The following is an 18,917-nucleotide window of genomic DNA, read 5'->3' on the forward strand; positions in this document are numbered from 1 at the left end:
TGAAAGTCTCAAGCAAACCTAATTCGTTACGTACCACTTGCTGCACCGAGGTTCATCGATACAACAGTTTTATAAACAGGGTATCTGAAAATTCCTGAAAACTCTTACTTCTCAGCATCATTAAGAAAACGGACATGTCCATCACCTTAGACGTGTAGTAGTTTTTTCTGTAGAAGTGAAAACAAATAAAACTGCAAGCCTCTCTTCTTATACTGTGTGACCACTGGATGGCGATAACTGATCCTGAGATTAATTCTCACCTCACCACTGTGGATTCGCTAATGCAGAAGTGTTCATATTAATTTGAATAAAATTTGTGATATAATCCAGGAAGAAGTTATATGAAAACATGATAAATCATGTCATCATGAAAAGAATAGCCTCTAAAATTGCTATATATTTTGTTAGCATGAAAAACACAATTCAGACAAACTTCTGGGATTTCTTCCCTAAGCTTAATTAGACATTTTGGACTCATGTAACAAATTCAGATTCATTTTATTGTACACAACCCTTGCAATCCTGCAGCTATTAAGCTATTCTTGCCCACCAGTGAGTTTATGAAACAGTTCTTCGTCTAATGTCTCATTCTGGTCCTTGGAGCGAGTGGACAGGAAAATGTAGCCTCCAATGTACTCGTGAACAACCTTACAGTCACAGCCCTGACAGGTGAAGGCCACAGACACACTTTGGTCAAATTCGATAGTCACCTGCAACACAAAACAAAAACTGGTTTAGGACATAAGAAAGAGTTGTAGGCAAATACTTTGTGTCTTGTTGAAAAAAGTATTTCATTTCAAAACTTTATTCATTATCAATAACCGCTTGTGCAGAGCACTGTTGTAGTGGTCTGGAGCCTGTCCCAGAAGCATAGAGCACAAGGCTAGGTGGGGTACACCCTGGACAGGATATTTGTCCATCACAAGGAAATCACACACACACACACACACACACACACACACACACACACACACACACACACACGCACACGCACATATTAAAGACAATTCAAAGTCACCGATTCCCCAGAAAAATAATTTGGACAGTGGGAGGAAACCACTGCAAACACTGGGCAACATGCAAACCCAACACAGATTAAGTTGTGTTTGAACCCATATACAAACCTAGGACCCGTAAGGCACCAGTACTAACACCTGTGTTATCCTGCCACTTTCAAAACCCAATAAAAAGGTATCACAAGTAACATTTGTTATAAATGTTTATAATTCCGCTTGGTAGTTAAGTTTAATTTAAAGAGGTCTTGATCTGATGGGCTTTCTTACATTTTACTTTGGTGAATTTCACTAAACCAGAATAGTTGGAAATTGCCCATTCAAATATCAGGAGGGGCCCCATTATTATAATTTTGAATATCACTTTCAACCTGGATTATGCCAGTGAAAATACCCAACTGAATAAATGGTTAGTTCAAGTCCTATTACTGCCGTAAAACTTTTGAGAAAGCTATGATCCCAGAACTGCTCCAGGAAAAATACCTGGCTATAGAAATTGGTCAAACACTCACTCACTTTGCATAAAAACATTAGTTGTGCAGTAAATTTACAGTAGTAATAGATGTCTTGGCACAACAACTAAATTTCCAACTTAGCTGATGCCTTAGTCCAAGGTTACAGACTCAGTATGCTAAGACAAGCTGCTTACAATGAATCTTTCATGCTTCTACAAGTGCTTGCTGCACTGTTGGAGTTCTGAAAGACCCACACCTCAATTCACTTACACAGTGAGGGTAATTTACGCTGAGAAATTCCCCTTAAATACATGTCTTTGAACCGCTGAAAAAACTGGAGCACCTATGGGAAACCCTTGTAAACAATACAGGGAGAACAATGCAAACAGCACAAACTGAACTGGATTCAAAGCCTTGTCCAAACCTAGAGTCCAGGAAAAGTGTTTTCATAAAGTCACCTGTCTAATCTCCCAATTCACATTCCACTGCTTCATGTTAGAAAACCTCCATGTGGTCAATGGCTGGCCAGTTGCCATGTCAATCCGGATCAGACGGTTGTAGGAAATTCCTAAAATCTCATCCTTCTTGCTTCCTCGGAATCTATGTTAAAAACATCACAGTCAATCCAATTATATGTGCACGATTAAGGCAAGTGCATCAGCAAAGGGAGTGACAAGAATATTTGCTTTATTTTAAACAATTTATAATACCACATAGGATAGGTGACCAATGTAATTTTTTTCCATCTTCTTATACCTTTTTCTTGTACATTCTCTAATATTCTTTTGTACAATATGTTATTATATTTTTAATTAATAATTTATTCATACTGAAAACTGTGCTGTAAAGCAAAAAGCTTTCACACTTCTGCAAATAATGAAAATGGCATTTGTAGTTACCTTACAATGTAGTACTTAATGCCAAACTCTGGCAGAGACTGCCATGCTTGAATGAAACGCATCTTAGCATCCATGAGGGACAGCGAGGCTACGTTCTGATGGGCTTCTAGAATTCTGGCTGTCAACTGGAAGAAATAGCAATGAGTACATGAGAATAAGAACTGAAAAATAAAAACAATTAAAATATAACTCCATAGTACCCCGTGCTTATTAATCAAGTAGAAAGTTCCCTTGTTTTAACAATAAGGGGAAAAATAATGAATGCAAAAGAAGAGTGAAAGTTTTATGGCTGAAATCCAGGTTTTACTCTTGAGGATCACAAGAGTTAACTATCTTATTTGGCTTCTTTAACATGCTTGCTTATTGTATATTTTTACTTTGTAAATTGTAAAGTATACTGGCTCCTCACCTTACAAGCACAAGTGAGATCAGAAGTCTGTTCACAACTAGATTTGTTTGGAAGTCACTTTTATCAGCACATTACAATCAATAAAAGCCACATAATATTGACTTCTCTTGATTATTTATAGCATGGGTATTAAAAAAGTTATAATGAATAAGAAGTAAAGAAAAAATAAAGAATGAATATAAAATGAATACATGAAAAATATTATTAAATGAAAATGTGTGTAAAAACACTCAGGCTTTAACATTATCCTTTTTTTTTTTTTAAACTTTGAACCAACAAACTGATTTAAAATGACTGAAAATAACACGTCAGCTACACAACCTCATTCACAACTTGACTGCTGACCTATTCATCACATACGCATGTGCAGTGCATGTCAGCTTCTAATCACTTTCAACATGCTTTATTGCCCACACAACAAATAATTCAAGAATAAAATCTTCAGAACAGAACCCCGTGGTAGGACGAGGGCTGTCTGTATACTGTTTTAACAAGTGTTGGTTCCTGCTCTTATGATGCACTGAGGGAAACTTGTGAGCATGGCTGTATCTTGCTTTTCAGTGCTGATGAATGTGGTTTTCTATATGTGCTAAAGTCTTTCCAGTCTGTACCACCTAAGCACCAAGGAACAAAAAAACTTCAGTGATGTGTTTTCTAAAATTTGTAACTCAGATGTTTGTAACACAAGGACCCAGCATAATTAAACATTCCTGCTGCAAGTCTTAGCTAAATTAGGAATTCTGCCTGAACAGCTCCTAGAAGGTCAGTTCAAGTGAGGGTCTTCTGATCAACAGGTTGGATAAAGATACAAGTGAGAATTTAATTGAGAAAAGAAAAGAAAAAAAAAAAAAAAAACAGTAGCACTGTCTGCACAACTCTGTACCCCACCTGTTTTGTCTTGTACTTCTTTGCAAATCGGGGTGAAACAAAGCATTCAGCATTCATCTCCATGGCATCCAAGTCTGGGGCAGCCTGCCCAGGTGGGGTCGCTACGCTCTTCATCTGCAGGAAGGACTGAATGTTCCGCACTTCCGCCCTGTATGAGCTGTATGCCATTGTCTTCCCCTTGGATGCCAAGATACAGGCTGCCTTCCATTTTGCATACTGGGTTTCCTTTACAAAGGAGCAAAAGACAAACAACTTCATTTGATCTGCTGGTACTGAAAATTAAGATGCTACTGAGTCACTGTATTGCATATGCATAACATACCATTTGTAGCACAGCAAACAGTAACTGCATTCATGACAAACTGACAATGGAGCATTGACTTTCATAAGCAATAATAACCTGTCAAAAACCAGTAACTTCTAGATTTCTCAACAATTATACATTTCTGCCTAAAATAAAAGAGTGACGAGCACACAAACATGCTTACGTTATCACAGCGGATGTACACCTCATTCATGCCATCAGCCACTGGGAGCAAAAGTTTGATTCCAAACTTTTTTTCTGTCACACTGACATCAGGAACAACTTCACAACCTGTGGAAAACACAGCAGTGCCAAAAGTGGTTCTATTACAATATATGAAATATGCAGAAATAATACGAGTAGTAAAAACAATTACTGTGGAAGCCAGGTTTTTAAGTACTGACTTCATTATAAATACAGAATAAATAAATGAATAAATAAATATATGCATTAAGTGCAGAATATCATACTTTTAATATGCACAAATAGTTTAAAAAAGTATCAAATATTACCACATATCACAGTTTCTGAGTAGTATCTGAGAAACAGTCACTGTAAAGAAGTTCAACAGAGATGTAATATTTAGGAAAATTAGTTTACTAAGTTTTGGAGGGCATATTCTGTCATTCCTGTATCGCCACAGAGATTTTGAGCCTGTCTAAATTTTCCAGTAGCTAAACAAAGAGGTCTGAAATAGCAAGGACTGACTGCTCTTATTGTTTACCTCTCAGATGGAATTGCTCGATAGGTTCTCTATTGGACGACTCCTTGTTCTTGTAATAAGATATTGTGGTGTCTTTAAAAATAAAATAGTACTCTTTATATGGCCGAAGTGTCAATCTTTTGGGCCTGAAATACATAAAATCATAAATATTTTTCTCAGTACACAGATGTAGCTAATCAACTACACTGATTGTCAGAGGTTTTAATAGGCTTACACATAGTGGGGTTATGACAGGTACAGAATGCAGTCGTACCATATTTAATAATCTATTTTGATGTAATTAACCCCACTAAATACATACATTTCTTCTGACACTAGTCCATTCTCACCTGAGTAATCGAAGGGTATCAGCCAGTTTTGGAACGTCAGTAATGTCCTCCTAGAGAGAAAATCACGGTCATGTTACCTAGAATCCCTCATTACATCGTGAGTGACAATTAGTCAGCAAGAGTCACAAAGATCTCTTATTTAGTGACTGTCATCATAAATGAATATGTTTAGAATTAGACTTAGGATCTTTATATTTTTATATTGCATTATAGTCTTTATACTTTTTGTTTTTAACATTTATACTTAATGACTATTGCTTATAGTTTGCAGTCAACTGCAAGTATTTCACATTTAAACTACAAATCTGAAAATCATTAAATAACTGAAATTTCTCCCTTTAAACTGCTCATCATAACTAGACTGCCTAACCTTATACATTTTAAATTTCTACTCTAGTCTGTATATTGGTGTACTGATTATGACAACTTTGTGGTTAGTATTAATCTAATTACATACCAGTATTTTGTCTGTGTTTCCACCGTCGAGTGCCACTTCTAGATTTGACAGGGCAGCATCTACTTCATCTATGTCCGTTTTGTTTGAAAAGTCCAGCGGTTCTGATGATTTGGTTAGTTTGCAAATGTGATACTAACGAAGCAAAAAATAACAAAATTACACAAGGTTAACAATGACCCTTGCAAAAAATAAATATCACTAGATAATTAAATAGGCTGACTATTCTAAAGAAGATGTGCGACAGGTCTGACAGAGGGAGTACTTGAATAGGAAGACTAACGGGATCCACACGAGTTTATTGTGGTATTTATAAAATCCACATCTAGTGTCAGTGAAAATATACATGTACAGTAACAGAAAGAAGCAAGAAAAAAAAATTAAGATTAAGGACAGGCTAACACAGGGATACGGACACATGCAATGTAAAACCATAGAGAATCCCTTAGTATTATTCACTAAAAACCATAATCAAAAACATGTAAGGATACCAGTATGACTTGCTATCTACCAACAGTATTCCAACAAATTTCCATGTCAAAAACAAAGTCAAAAAACAGTCATGAGTCGAGATGAGCCATCTTATAAATTCTAAGCTCTGTTTTGTTTCCCCAGCACTAATTTTCCAAGGCAAATATACCTACGTTACATTCCCAACAACAATTTATTGGAACATCTGTAAACTGTATTTAACATTTCCATGACATTTACTACTTTGCAATCTAGAATCAGAAATAAGACAGTAACCCAACTTTTTATATTTCATTTTCTTCATCTGATGGTGTCTGTGCTTAAGGGCACAGTACTCTACACTGTTACAAAATTAATAAGTTGACAGAATAGTTTAAAAAAGTTGTTAGTTCTAGTAACAGTTTCATTATGTCTTCATTTTATTAAAGCGGTCTGTCTAAATCCCAGTGAGTTCTTCCCATTTAAAATAAATTAAAATTGTCTTGTATCAGGCCCACTGTGTATATTCCTCTGTAGGCTGCATTTATTTGCTGCTGATACAATGTTGCTTTGAACACACAGAGGTTAACTACAAAAGAGCCTGGAAAACAACAGAAAGAGTTCTTTGTGAGAGATGGCAAGAAATCTGACTTGCTTTAGGGATCATGAAACCCTGCATGGGCCAGTCTGCTCATGTCCTATCAAGCTCCTAAGGATGGCATGACCAAACCGGTTCTTTTTAGAATGAGGCCTCATCTGCTTGTGGAGAAGAAAGCATCCACTCTCTGAAAATACTTTGGATTTTGGGATCACAGCCTGCCAGAGATAAGTGGGTCGAACACTGAATACAACCATTTCATTATGTTCCAATAGCTGTAATGAGAAGAGTAAATACAATTGTCAATTTGTGTCCTTCATTACAGTATATTCATATAATCAAGAATGTGGTACTGCTTTTTCCCTATAATTTCTCTCTGAAAAAATCTCATTTCACTTATATCTTCATGGCAGATTTAACAACCACATTTAAAAGTCTATCAATTGACCTTTTTCGTGGTTAGAATTTGTTCACGTTTGTTCACAACATACCAGATGAAATGTTGGTACTGTATGTACTGGTTTAAACTAAAACGTAGAACAGAAACAATATTTTGAACAAAAACAAAATCACCTGTAAAAACAAAGAGCATTTCAACTGTTGATCCCAAAATGCAGAAAGTCTTCTCTCCACTGGAATACAGTACTTGTCTCATCTTGCCCCAGCTCCACCCAGGATGAGAGTGTTACATTACTTCTCTGGAAAGACAGAGATCAGTTACCTGTAAGGATGCAAACATCAGCATTTCCTCTTCAGTACAGTCGATTTCTTCCAAGAGGATGCTCCAGCGTGCTTGTTCATACAGTTGGTTTATTCTCACAGCATCATACTGCAAAAGAAAATACATGGCATCATCGGATTCCTGCAATCTTCAATTTCAGTTTAAACATGACTTTAATGTGGTTAGTAAGTAATACACTTTTGAGCGTGAGACGTAAAAGTATTGGCACCACTATTAATGCATTTGTAATTATTTAGAAGAGTGACAACACATTTTTAAACTTCAGTCTTGGTGAGATATTCAGGCTTCCGGTAGGGTGTTACAGAAATTATTGGCTTCATAAATTCCTTACGTCTTGTTTGTGCCGTTAAAATTACAGTTTGTATTTAAAACAAAAAAAACTCACACATATTTTCAGAACCGCTTGTCCCATAGGGGGTTGCGGGGAACCGGAGCCTACCCAGCAACACAGGGCGTAAGGCCGGAGGTGGAGGGGACACACCCAGGACGGGACGCCAGTCCGTCGCAAGGCACCAAGCGGGACTCGAACCCCAGACCCACCGGAGAACAGGACCCGGTCCAACCCACTGCGCCCCCCACTCTTGTTTTAAATATTATAGCAATTTTTATTTTTGGACTATAAGGCCATTCAGTCCTCTTGTTGCAAGACTACAGTGCCTTAAAAGGTGAACATTACACTTTACATTTATCCACACAGCTGATGCTTTTCTCCAAAGCAACTTACAATTATCTACCCATTTATACAGTGGAGTAATTTTACTGGAGTAATTTTAGGGTAATTACCTTACTCAAGGGTAGGACAGCTGGAGGTGGGAACTGAACCTATGGGTCCAAAGGCAGCAGCTCTAACCACTATGCTACCAGCTGTCCCATAATGTCATTTAGACATTATTTTTTACAATAATGTATTTCACAATGCTACGTTCAGTACATAACCTAATTTTTCAAAATTATTTTATCCTACAAAATGATTTAATCCTAACTGTTTATTATGTTTTACTGAAAATTTTCAGTATGATGAAAACTGTATTGCACATCGCTGTCAGTCTGATATAGAAGTTGTGAAATCATATTAGGATTTAAATACATTATGTCTGGTCTCTCACTTTTGGGTTGAGGTCAAAAAAACAGTGGTACTTGAAGCGCAGCAGAAGCTTGTCATCTTCCTGGATACCCTGTTCCATCAAAGACAGGGAAGAATCCAACCACCTACAAACACAATGTCCTGTCACACACAAGACCAATGCCCAGAGCTCCCATACATGCATTTCAGTGTCATTCAAAACACAATACCTGCAGAATCTCAATTCTTAAAGCATCAGTCTAATTCTCTAAAAACCATCATGAAAGTAAATTCAAGTTTATATTTATCTAAATCTGCAGTCTTTCCTTTTCTCTATAATCAGTATCACACTTAAGAGCCAACACAACCTTACCCTGAGTTGATGACTGCCTTCTCAACTAATGCTAAAGGCTTGTACACCTTTGCAAGCTCAGCAGGAGACAAGTTGGGCTGGCTGACTGTCAGGTCATTCTGTCCAAACCACAGGCTTGTTGCAGAGGCAGGGGATCCAGTCTCAGGATCATAAATGGGTGTCATCGTTTTACTGTAGAGTCCACTGTTTCCAGCTGAACAAACAAGATCTTTTTTGTTATATGCAAATCTTGATGTTATCCGCAAGCGATATACAAAGGTTTCTGTCCCAAATGGAGCTTATTACCTGTATTCCCTGGTATTCCACCAACAGCATCCATAATTATAACATCATCAACAGCTGGATTCTTGCCTTTGTCTTTTTTTTTCTTTTTAGATGGGTCATCAGGAGGCTTCAACAAAGACAGTTCTTCTGATCTTCTGATGTCTGCAGTAAATAAGTACTAAGGTTAGTACTGTGAAAATTTTTTGGTTAAAAATATTAGGTGTACATAATCCCAAGGTGATTTTTCCCAAAGAAAAACTACACTGAAAAAATTTCTCTGAAAACAGCCACAATAGATTCAAAGAAAAAAAAAAAACTGGAAAAAAAATTCTAAAAAATATTTTCTAATAAAGCAATGGCACCTTAAAATAGTAAAAATTGAGTTTCAGTATTCTGAAATGTAATATCAGAGAGTACAACTTCAGCATACCATTTATGCTTCAGTAAAATGAGCCAATCAAAAGGTCTGAATAATTTTGCAAAGTCATGTATGCTTGTTCACAAAGAAATACATTAATGAAAAATTATAAAATTATCCCTGTACTTGTGCACTTACTGAGAGTTCTACAGATATCACAGACAGTCTTGAAGACCACTGATGAGAAGCTCACAGTCAACCTGATGTGCTTCATATTTGGCAGCTGCAGACACAGAGGCTTGTGTTGGGTGGTGTAGATAAGATTGGCATCAGCCTGGACTCCATACTTGTCCAGTGTCCAGTGGGTTTTTAGCAACCAGCAGTTCTTCTGTTCCCACCACAAGGCGTAGTCAGACCAGTCCTTTGGGGTCTCTGAGAGGCAGCATCAGTCACATTGAACGTAAGGAATGTTGAATACATATTCCCCAAGTCTGTGTACACAATAAAAATAGATTTCCTCATATGAAAACATTAATTTTTTTGTCATTATATAAGTATTGCTATACCTAATGTACATGGAATGTTTACATCAGTCTAGTGTGCTGCTATTTCATTCAAGTAAGCTGTATTGTCAGTATGCCAGTATTTGCTGTTTAGATGACAACATTGTAACTGTAAGCCATTGTTATGGCTTAGAGAAAAAAGACAACAAAAAGACAGAAAAATGATGAGACGAGGGAGTTCTAGAAGGGATCGCTGCTAGATGGTTCATGTCCTGCTCGCTACTGCTGTTGTAGTATCTCCAGTCAAGATGCTTACCATGATCTACTCCAAAAAATATGGAGAGACATAGAAATGAGCCATATGACGCAAGCTAGTTTAGATAAATAATTTCAACAACAACAATAATAATACACAGTCATGAGGGAAAACTGAGTTTTAAAAATGAACTATTAACCTTCAGAGGATGAGTAAATTAACCCAACATGGCTTCTGACACAGAGCAACATAAAACAGAACCCCAAATTATCTGTCTTTCAGACTGATACACTAAAGTACACTAAAATAGAAACAAGGATATGTAGTTTTTGTTATACCAACATCAGCTACAACATAAATCTAATGCATTCCTTGATTATTTTGCTTTATGTTCTCCTGAAGAAATGTGTTTAAGGCACTATTTAAACACTGATAAGATGTACACAGTTCAAGCATAAATCTGCCACAGTACTTTCAGTTCCAGCCACATGGAATGCATTTGAAATAACAGGAACATGTTTCAGCATGACTATTTCTATGGCATAGGCCCTGCAGACAATCCAAGAATGGCGTAAGGTTAGAAGGTGTTTGCACTCAGTCTAACGATAACCTAATAGTAAGCCATTCCAGTGCTGGAGGAAAAATGTAGCCCTAAGGTACCCGAGAAAAACAGCCCTCCAACAATGCAAACTCAGTCTTTGAAAGCTGATTCCAAAAGGAGACTAGCTATCAGATAGCTAGCTATGAAACCATGCTAACTAAAAACTGGGCTTTCTGAAAATCCAGGCTTGTGACTAAAATGTTGTTCCAGACAGATATTCTGTATCATGAGCTATGCATTTATCCAAGATTTTTTTGTCTTTCAATTTGCAGACCTACAAGGTCTATTAAGCTCCAGACACTGTCAAAAACAATTTTTTCATTTTATTTTCAGACCAAACACTTAGTACTGCACTCAAGTCTTCTCAATGTTTATTAAGAAAATTAAACAACTATCTGCTAAGAGTATAAGAAATTAGTTACTCTATTTTTATTTAATTTGTACTGCCTTAATAGCGCAACTTTTATTAGGAAAGTAAAATTTCTTTAAGGATTTTTTTGCCAAGATAAACTCCACCTCAAGAGCTTTCTACAACAATAATGTGTAAAGAGCTGTTTAACAATAACCAATGCACAAGTTACCCAACAGATTCCAGTGCAAACATGGGTGTGTCACAGTACACGAACAATGCTCTTTTTGCAACAGCCACATTTGTAGAAATAAGACAGGGATAAAGCACTTTAAACCATGTTAAACAATATCACACATTTATAAGGTAAAAATTCTACAAGGATTTTATCCAAGTAGCTTCAGGTTACAAATTTCATCCTTAAGCAATGCATATTGCCTAAATACAATGGCTTAATACATTACCCATTGCCTTTATTTCCTACTTATTAAAGTGGCAGGTCAAGCAACCACTTGTCATAAAGTGACTCACTTATTTGCTCTACTAGTCTGAGCATGATTCCGCCGACATGGTCGCTCCCCTTCACCCTGATGATCTGCTTGTTCTCCTCTGTGTCCTTCTCGTCAACCTGTACGGTTAGGTCCCAGGACGTGTTGCCGTACTCTGCAGCAGTGATCATGGTGCCTGCAAGAACCCGGCTGTTGTGTGAAAATACAAAAACTCATGACAGGTGACGTGGTAAAACATTTAAAACCTGCTTTCGGAAAATCTCTGCGTACTGCAAAACCTAAATGCCATTTACACCCTCGAATCAGAACAAATAAGCATTTCAGAATATATAGGCAGAGGAAATTGTGTCTTTTTGAGGCCTTGAAGCCTTGGTGGAGAAAAGCAAAAAAAAAAAAAAAAAAAAAAATCAAAACAAAAAACCTGTCTTCATAGAATTCACAATTTCAAAAGACATGAAATAATATTGCAATTCATTTCAACACAATTTGATCCACATAAAGTATAGGCAAGTATTTGGGGTGAAGGCAAGGCAACTCTGCATGTTAGCAAAGAAAACGTATTAAATATAACGTTAAAGTTGGAACAATAAGCAGACTTGCTAGAACATACGTATTTTATGTTGTAAACCTGCCATATGCTGCCATTGAATCATAGTCATAACTTTCCTTAGTCATCAATGCTAATTCAATTAGACCTCGGAAGCACGTGCAATGCTGCATAACACACAACAAATGTTTTCAGCAACATGTTTTTTTCCCGTTCTATCGCTCGTTCAGTGGGAACAAGATTAGAGTGCCGTGATTATTCATAAATTTAAAAGAATTTCTGCTGTGCTTCAGCGGGACTTTGTCGTACGGAGTACAAAGCAGAAACGTGTTCCTTCAGGGGACGAAGCGAGGAGCCGCCACACCCTCGCCTTCGTACGGCAGGCTGGAGAGGCGAAACGCACAAATCGCGGCGCTTCGCGCCTCTTCTCGACGCTTCAGTGGCTCGAGGCGCAGTGGAGGGCGCGCGCGGCGCCTCACAGTCACAGCTGCGAAATGGCCGACCGACTGTCCAAGTCAACCAAGGCTTCTCAGAAGTGGAACAAAACAGTCAGCGCTCAATTATCTTATGCTGTAGAATTGTTTCGTGCGCCATTTAAAAAAAAATATATATATAATTTGAGTTTTGCTAAATATTACGGCACTTATCGTGTAAATCAGTATGTCTTCACGATACGCCAGTGAGTGACCGGCTAATACGTATACCTGAATTACTGAAAAAAGAAAAAGTAATGTAGAATCAGTGTTGCGCTTTAACGTCTGTTCGGGAAAAGTAATGGACTTAATGTAATTTAATAAATTTAATATTAAAATTTAAACCAGTAAAAACCTGCGCGAGAGCCATTGCTGCACCTCATCATGATGATGGTGAGGCTCATGAATCAATGATCCTGTTAATAATCAACTTTGGCAGACCTAAGTATTCCAAACTTATACAAAATATCACTTAAATAATGAGAGAAAAATGTAGTATGTCTGCGTTTTACGAACAAAAGACTCTCGAAAGAGCCGCCCTGAGAAATAAAGCAATAAATATGCAACTCACCTCAATACAGTATTGCTTCCTTTGCAGGGAAAAACCGCGGCCGATGAAACGAGGAGCACGGAAGGCGTGGCCACAAGACTCGGCCCACCTGCACAGGTGAGGAAGTTACCTTTCCTGGGGCTGGATGACATGGAGCCCAGTTTGTTCTTTACTATCACGTACACCCGTTCAGGGTTCACAGCGCAGGATCACTTCTCAGGTTTAGTTTACTCTGTGTGTGTCTCCATATAATATTATATATATGGACATATACATATATACTATATATTGACACACAGGTAAACTAATATATATGATATGTGTATACTTTTATAAGTATATAGTCTAGATCAAACTGTTTATCCTGATTTTCTACTATAAAAAAGGCCAGCTGTTTAAATTGACAAATAATTGTAAGTTCCTTACTTTACAAACCTGGCATTGTAAGTCAACCTGGACAAAGGTGTAAGTGGAACAATGGTTAGCAATAATGCATAGTAATGAGTTCAAAGGTTTAGTGTTCAGTGTACCGGGTTAGTGTAAGGCACCTTTGTTACAATGCCGATTAAATGTTTGTTCCCATGCTTATAAATTTAAAATTCAGTGAACTTCTGCTACTTGTGTCCTTGCATTCTGAATTAACAAGCACTATCATTATTTCCGGTATCACAGACTATTGTAGGCATGTCTGCAAAAAGGTGCATTTTTAATTACATTTAGGCAATGTTAATGAATTCTCATGACAACAGTGGATTTTCTATTGGGTAGGGCTGCAATCTTAAGGTTGCTGGTTCAAATACCCAACTTGCTGCAATACCCCCTTATAAATGTACTTACCCTTCATTTTAATTTTTATAGTACGAATACCATGCTGTATAAATTAGTAAATATAACATAAGTAATCTTGGACAAAGGTGTTAGGTAACTAAAGGTAAATTATTTCAGAGTTTTTGCAGGAGAGTAAATGAGTTTTCAGGTTGTAAACATCAGACCAACGTTATTTAATTTTCTGTTCTCTGCCATAGTTGGTCAGAATAAATTCAGACACCAGGACACTTAAGTATACAGACTCAAAGGAAGGCTTCTTTTCTGTTCATTCAGTTACACACCACTGGCCACTAATTTATCTCATGAATAATCTGTAGTGCCCTCAGTTGAGTCAGTTGAGTCATCCATTTATCCTGTCTGGATGCAGATCTGTTGATTCACACAGTGAGTGAATCAGTCCAAGTCTGAAGTCATCCGTGACTTTCACAGAAGAGTGGTTTGTGCCTTGTGCCCTGGTCTTCTTAAACAGAAAGGGAAACATTTTTAACTGTAAAATGTTTGGTTTTATCTGAAGTGAAAGAATATACTTGCATTTATATGAGTTGGTAATCATTATTTAGCTGATAATTTCCTTTAAAGTAGTAGGTACTGTATAGTTACTAAGCAACTTACAGTGATTTCCCATATACTGTGGGGCGGCACAGTGACACAACGAGTAGTGCTGTTGTCTCACAGCGCCTGGGTGGTGCAAGAGAACATGGGTTTGATCCCCACTCAGTCTTTGTGGAGTTTGCATGTTCTCCCCATGTCTGCATCGGTTTCCTCCCACAGTCCAAAGACATGCTGTTCAGGTTCCCCCCATAGTGTGTGAGTGACACAGAGAGAGTGTGTTTCACTGAAGTACGGATGAGTTACACTGCTAGATACACTACTTACAATGGGTAAGTCACCTTGGTGAATAAGGTGTGTCGGCTGATAACACTACATAGAGTTCGCTGGAAGTCACTTTGGAGAAAAGTATCTGCTAAGTCAGTAAATGTAAATGTACTGTATATAGCAGGTTAACTTATATTGGAGTAAGTTGGGATAAGTAGTTCTCTCAAGGGTATTGCAGCAGGAGCGGGATTCAAACACAGGTCTTTCAAGTTCTAGGAGGTGGCTCTAACCACTATGTCACCTGCTGGTTGAAGTTTGAATTTATAACATTTCCTTGGTGCTGGTGTTAAGTTATCGACTGTAATAGGAATTAGTACTCTGGTGATATTTTAGCACAAAGATACCTAATTCTGCCACCTTCTGGGAGTTCTTTATCTGGCTGTACCTGTGTAGGTACCACAGTGGTGGACATCAGACTTTAGGGCCTGAAAAGCTGTGTTATTACAAACAAAACACCTTGTTTGCTATGTTCAACCCTTTCAGTACACCACTTCCAAAGCCAGTTTCACTATGAACCCAGGTATTAAAAAGTGTTATTTCTGAACTGGTCTTTTGAATTCATTATTATTGTTATTATCATCATCAAATACAGCCACAACAACAACAATAACATTTTTAACAACAATAATAATTACACAGATGGCCCTGCCTAAGGTATTTTGGGAAGGTGGGTAATATTTACAGTTTGTGCATTTAAGGTGGGAAATGTGGGAACCATTGTGCGATATGGTGTAGTTTTTTTTATTATTATTTATATATTTAGTTACGAATGACTTGTTTTAGTTAACTCCATGTGCTTTAATTAATGGTTACTTTTTGTGTGAAAAATGTTGCACTGAATTACGTATTTCATTCATTACATTCTGATCCTGTAATTGCTGATGTGCAACCTGCTTGTAAACTGAAAATACAAAGACACACGTGTATGTATGAGAGAGAGAGACGGTATACATGCAGTACATACATACATGCATATATAATTCATACATATAAATATTATATATACTGTATATCTGAATATTTGAAGCAGACACATGCATCATACATTTCTTACATTTGCAACACTATAATTCTCTCCATGACAGTTAAATGATAATATTCAATTATTATAGTTTTATACAATGCATCATTGTTACAGGAAGTAGCGAGTGACCCCAGACGCTAGAACTTTCTGTTCAGTTTCTTCTGCGGTGTTTGTGTGGATGTAATTTCATGTACTTCAGACCACCAGGGTTGGTATCTTTAAACACTGGCTGTTAACGCTGTTTTTTCTTGCTTTTCATTGTGTTTTTTTTTTTTTTTTACCTTTTGGCCCAACAAAGTGGTTGCTGTTGACTTCATATATTTTTCGAAGATTTGACAGTTCATTCAGAGTTTGCCAAGGATGGAATGTTTTCAGAAGGTCTCTTACTCCCTTGCCTTCAACTCCTGACTAGGTTGTTCTGTAATCTCAGGAAGCTGTATAATGGTGTATAATTACACAAAATTTAGCACAGAGGATTTATTTTCCTGGTCAAGTTCTCACAATCAAGAAATAGTGCCACAGTTTGAAGCTCGAGCTCTAGGTCAGCAGTCATTCTTTTCTGTATTCCCTGGATTGCTTTCACGTGCATTCTGGAGTTTCCACTGTTTTGTTTAGAAGGGGAAGCTGTATGAAATTTGTTTGAGCTTCTATAGAGTAACAACCATAATTATTACCCTGGACACAGTTTGGGTGTTTAGGACCGTAACTCTAACATTGTGTAGTTCTGGTAGACCATGTTGTTCTTGTAACCTGAAATGAAATATTCCTTATTTCATTCACTCATTCCCTCATTATCACCAACTGCTGGTACAAATTCATCGGTCATGGTGGTTCCAAGCCTGTCATGAAAACATAAGGCACGAGACAGGGTACACCCTGGTTGGGATGTCAGTCCCTCACAGTGTACTCACACACAAACACACACTACAGGTAATTTAAAGTCACCATTTCAGAACAAAACACGTCTCTGAACTGCAACAGGAAACCCATGTGAACCCATATGGATCTGAACCCACGTCTGAGCCTACAGTCAAGTTTTTACTACGTTGCCATGTTTTGTCTCCTAGTTCAAAATAATGGCCATTCACAACTGCCTCTGAGTATTTGTTTCCACCCAGTCTTAGTCAGTTATAATAATGTCTTTCCTTTTCCAGGCTGACATCATGTCAGACAGCTCCTCATGACACAATAGTAGTTTCAACAGCCCTTGTCATTGAAGTGGCTGTTGAACACACACAAACAGTCAGTGTCATTGTGGTCTGATTGTGCACACAGTATGCTGGCTTTAATACCTCACTTGAGGAGCAGCCTGCTTTTATGAAGATCGCCACAAGAAATTACACATTTTAATGTATGTCGTCATAACTACCTCAGTTTATGAATTAGTTCAATTATTTATGGAATTGTGTATAGTTTAGACAAGTCAGAGGTAAAAATTTAAGGAAGAATGTTTAATTGAAGCGAGGGGGGTGTGGTGGCGCAGTAGGTTGGACCACAGTCCTGCTCTCCAGTGGGTCTGGGGTTCAAGTCCTGCTTGGGGTGCCTTGCGATGGACTGGCGTCCCGTCCTGGGTGTGTCCCCTCCCCCTCTGGCCTTACGCCCTGTGTTACCGGGTAGGCTCCGGTTCCCCGTGACCCCGTTTGGGACAAGCGGTTCTGAAAATGTGTGTGTGTGTGTGTGTGTGTGTGTGTGTGTGTGTGTGTGTGTGTTTAATTGAAGCAGATTTAAGAAAAAAAAAAACATAGTAATTCTAATATACACTGGGCTTTTGGGATATGAGCACTGAAGTCATTAATTTTAGAAGATACATTTCCAGTCTGTTTATCTTCAGTTGTGTTTTCTTCAGCTTCACTTTCCTTTTGCCTGTCCTGGAAAGAGTCAGGTTTGTGTTTTTTCCACTAGTCAATGTTTTAAAAAAAATGTTGTGGAGCAAACGCTGGCTGCATTTCCACAGACAGCCACTAGTTGTCAGTAAAACAGGCCCAAACAGAGTAGGACTCTGTTTACTCCTTATAGTATGTCTATTCTTCCTGAGCACAGTACTGGTGATCAGTCACAAGACGAAGAATATTGCAGGTGTTTACATGATGAAAAGTTCAGCATTAAATATAGTTTGTGGACACAGTTCTATTTAATGAAGCTCGAAGTTAATACACATTTTCAGGACTTAATGACTACAGACCTGTCGCCAACATCTGTAGTCATGAAGTCACTTGAAAGACTGGTGTTGGCCTACCTGAAGGACATCACTGGACCCTTACTGGACCCCCTGCAGTTTGCTTATCGAGCAAACAGGTCTGCGGATGATGCAGTCAACATGGGACTGCACTACATCCTGCAACATCTGGACAAACCAGGGACTTATGCGAGAATCCTGTTCGTGGACTTCAGCTCAGCCTTCAACATCATCATCCCACACCTCCTCCTGTCCAAATTAACACAACTCTCTGTGCCCACCTCCGTCTGTCAGTGGATCACCAACTTCCTGACAGACAGGCAGCAGCTAGTGAGGCTGGGAAAATTCTCATCCAATACTCGCACAATCAGTACTGGCACCCCCCCAAGGATGTGTGCTCTCCCCACTGCTCTTCTCCCTGTACACCAGCGACTGCACCGCTAAAGACCCCTCTGTCAAACTCCTGAAGTTTGCAGACGACACCACACTCATTGGCCTCATCCGGGATGGTGACGAGTCTGCTTACAGACAGGAGGTCCAAGAGCTGGCTGTCTGGTGCAGTCGTAACAACCTGGAGCTGAACACGCTCAAAACAGTGGCGATGATCGTAGACTTTAGGAGAAACACCTCAGCATTATCCCCACTCACCATCATGAACAGCACTGTGGCAACAGTGGAGTCATTCAGGTTCCTGGGCACCACCATCTCACAGGACCTGAAGTGGGAGCCCCACATAGACTCCATTGTGAAGAAGGCCCAGCAGAGGTTGTACTTCCTTCGCCAGCTGAGGAAGTTCAACCTGCCACAGGAGCTACTGCTGCAATTCTACTCCGCAGTCATCCAGTCTGTCCTCTGCACGTCCATAACTGTCTGGTTCAGCTCAGCTACGAAATCAGACATCA

At 38.4% G+C, this 18,917-nt stretch overlaps 1 protein-coding gene across 4 annotated transcripts; it reads right to left on the reverse strand.

Moving 5' to 3' along the window:
* On the reverse strand, positions 1 to 13,198 carry fermt1 (FERM domain containing kindlin 1). 4 transcript variants are annotated; one of them, XM_018743838.2, is made up of 15 exons: positions 13,133 to 13,198; positions 11,564 to 11,716; positions 9,522 to 9,755; positions 8,987 to 9,127; positions 8,702 to 8,894; positions 8,372 to 8,474; positions 7,245 to 7,352; positions 5,479 to 5,610; positions 5,022 to 5,071; positions 4,693 to 4,817; positions 4,153 to 4,259; positions 3,665 to 3,889; positions 2,368 to 2,492; positions 1,927 to 2,068; positions 1 to 710 (listed from the first exon to the last, which is right to left on the reverse strand). In XM_018743838.2, exons 2-15 carry the CDS (start codon positions 11,709 to 11,711, stop codon positions 537 to 539), a joined length of 2,007 nt encoding a protein of 668 aa, XP_018599354.2. In that variant the 5' UTR covers positions 11,712 to 11,716; positions 13,133 to 13,198; the 3' UTR covers positions 1 to 536. The 4 variants fall into 4 exon arrangements, with proteins under 4 accessions (XP_018599354.2, XP_018599356.2, XP_018599353.2 ...); XM_018743840.2 differs by having other exon boundaries at positions 8,702 to 8,891; positions 11,564 to 11,730; positions 13,133 to 13,180; XM_018743837.2 differs by having other exon boundaries at positions 11,564 to 11,730; positions 13,133 to 13,180.
* Between the last annotated feature and the right edge of the window lie 5,719 nt (positions 13,199 to 18,917).

This window comes from Scleropages formosus, chromosome 1 (assembly GCF_900964775.1).
Source record: "Scleropages formosus chromosome 1, fSclFor1.1, whole genome shotgun sequence".
Classification (NCBI taxonomy): Eukaryota; Metazoa; Chordata; class Actinopteri; order Osteoglossiformes; family Osteoglossidae; genus Scleropages; species Scleropages formosus.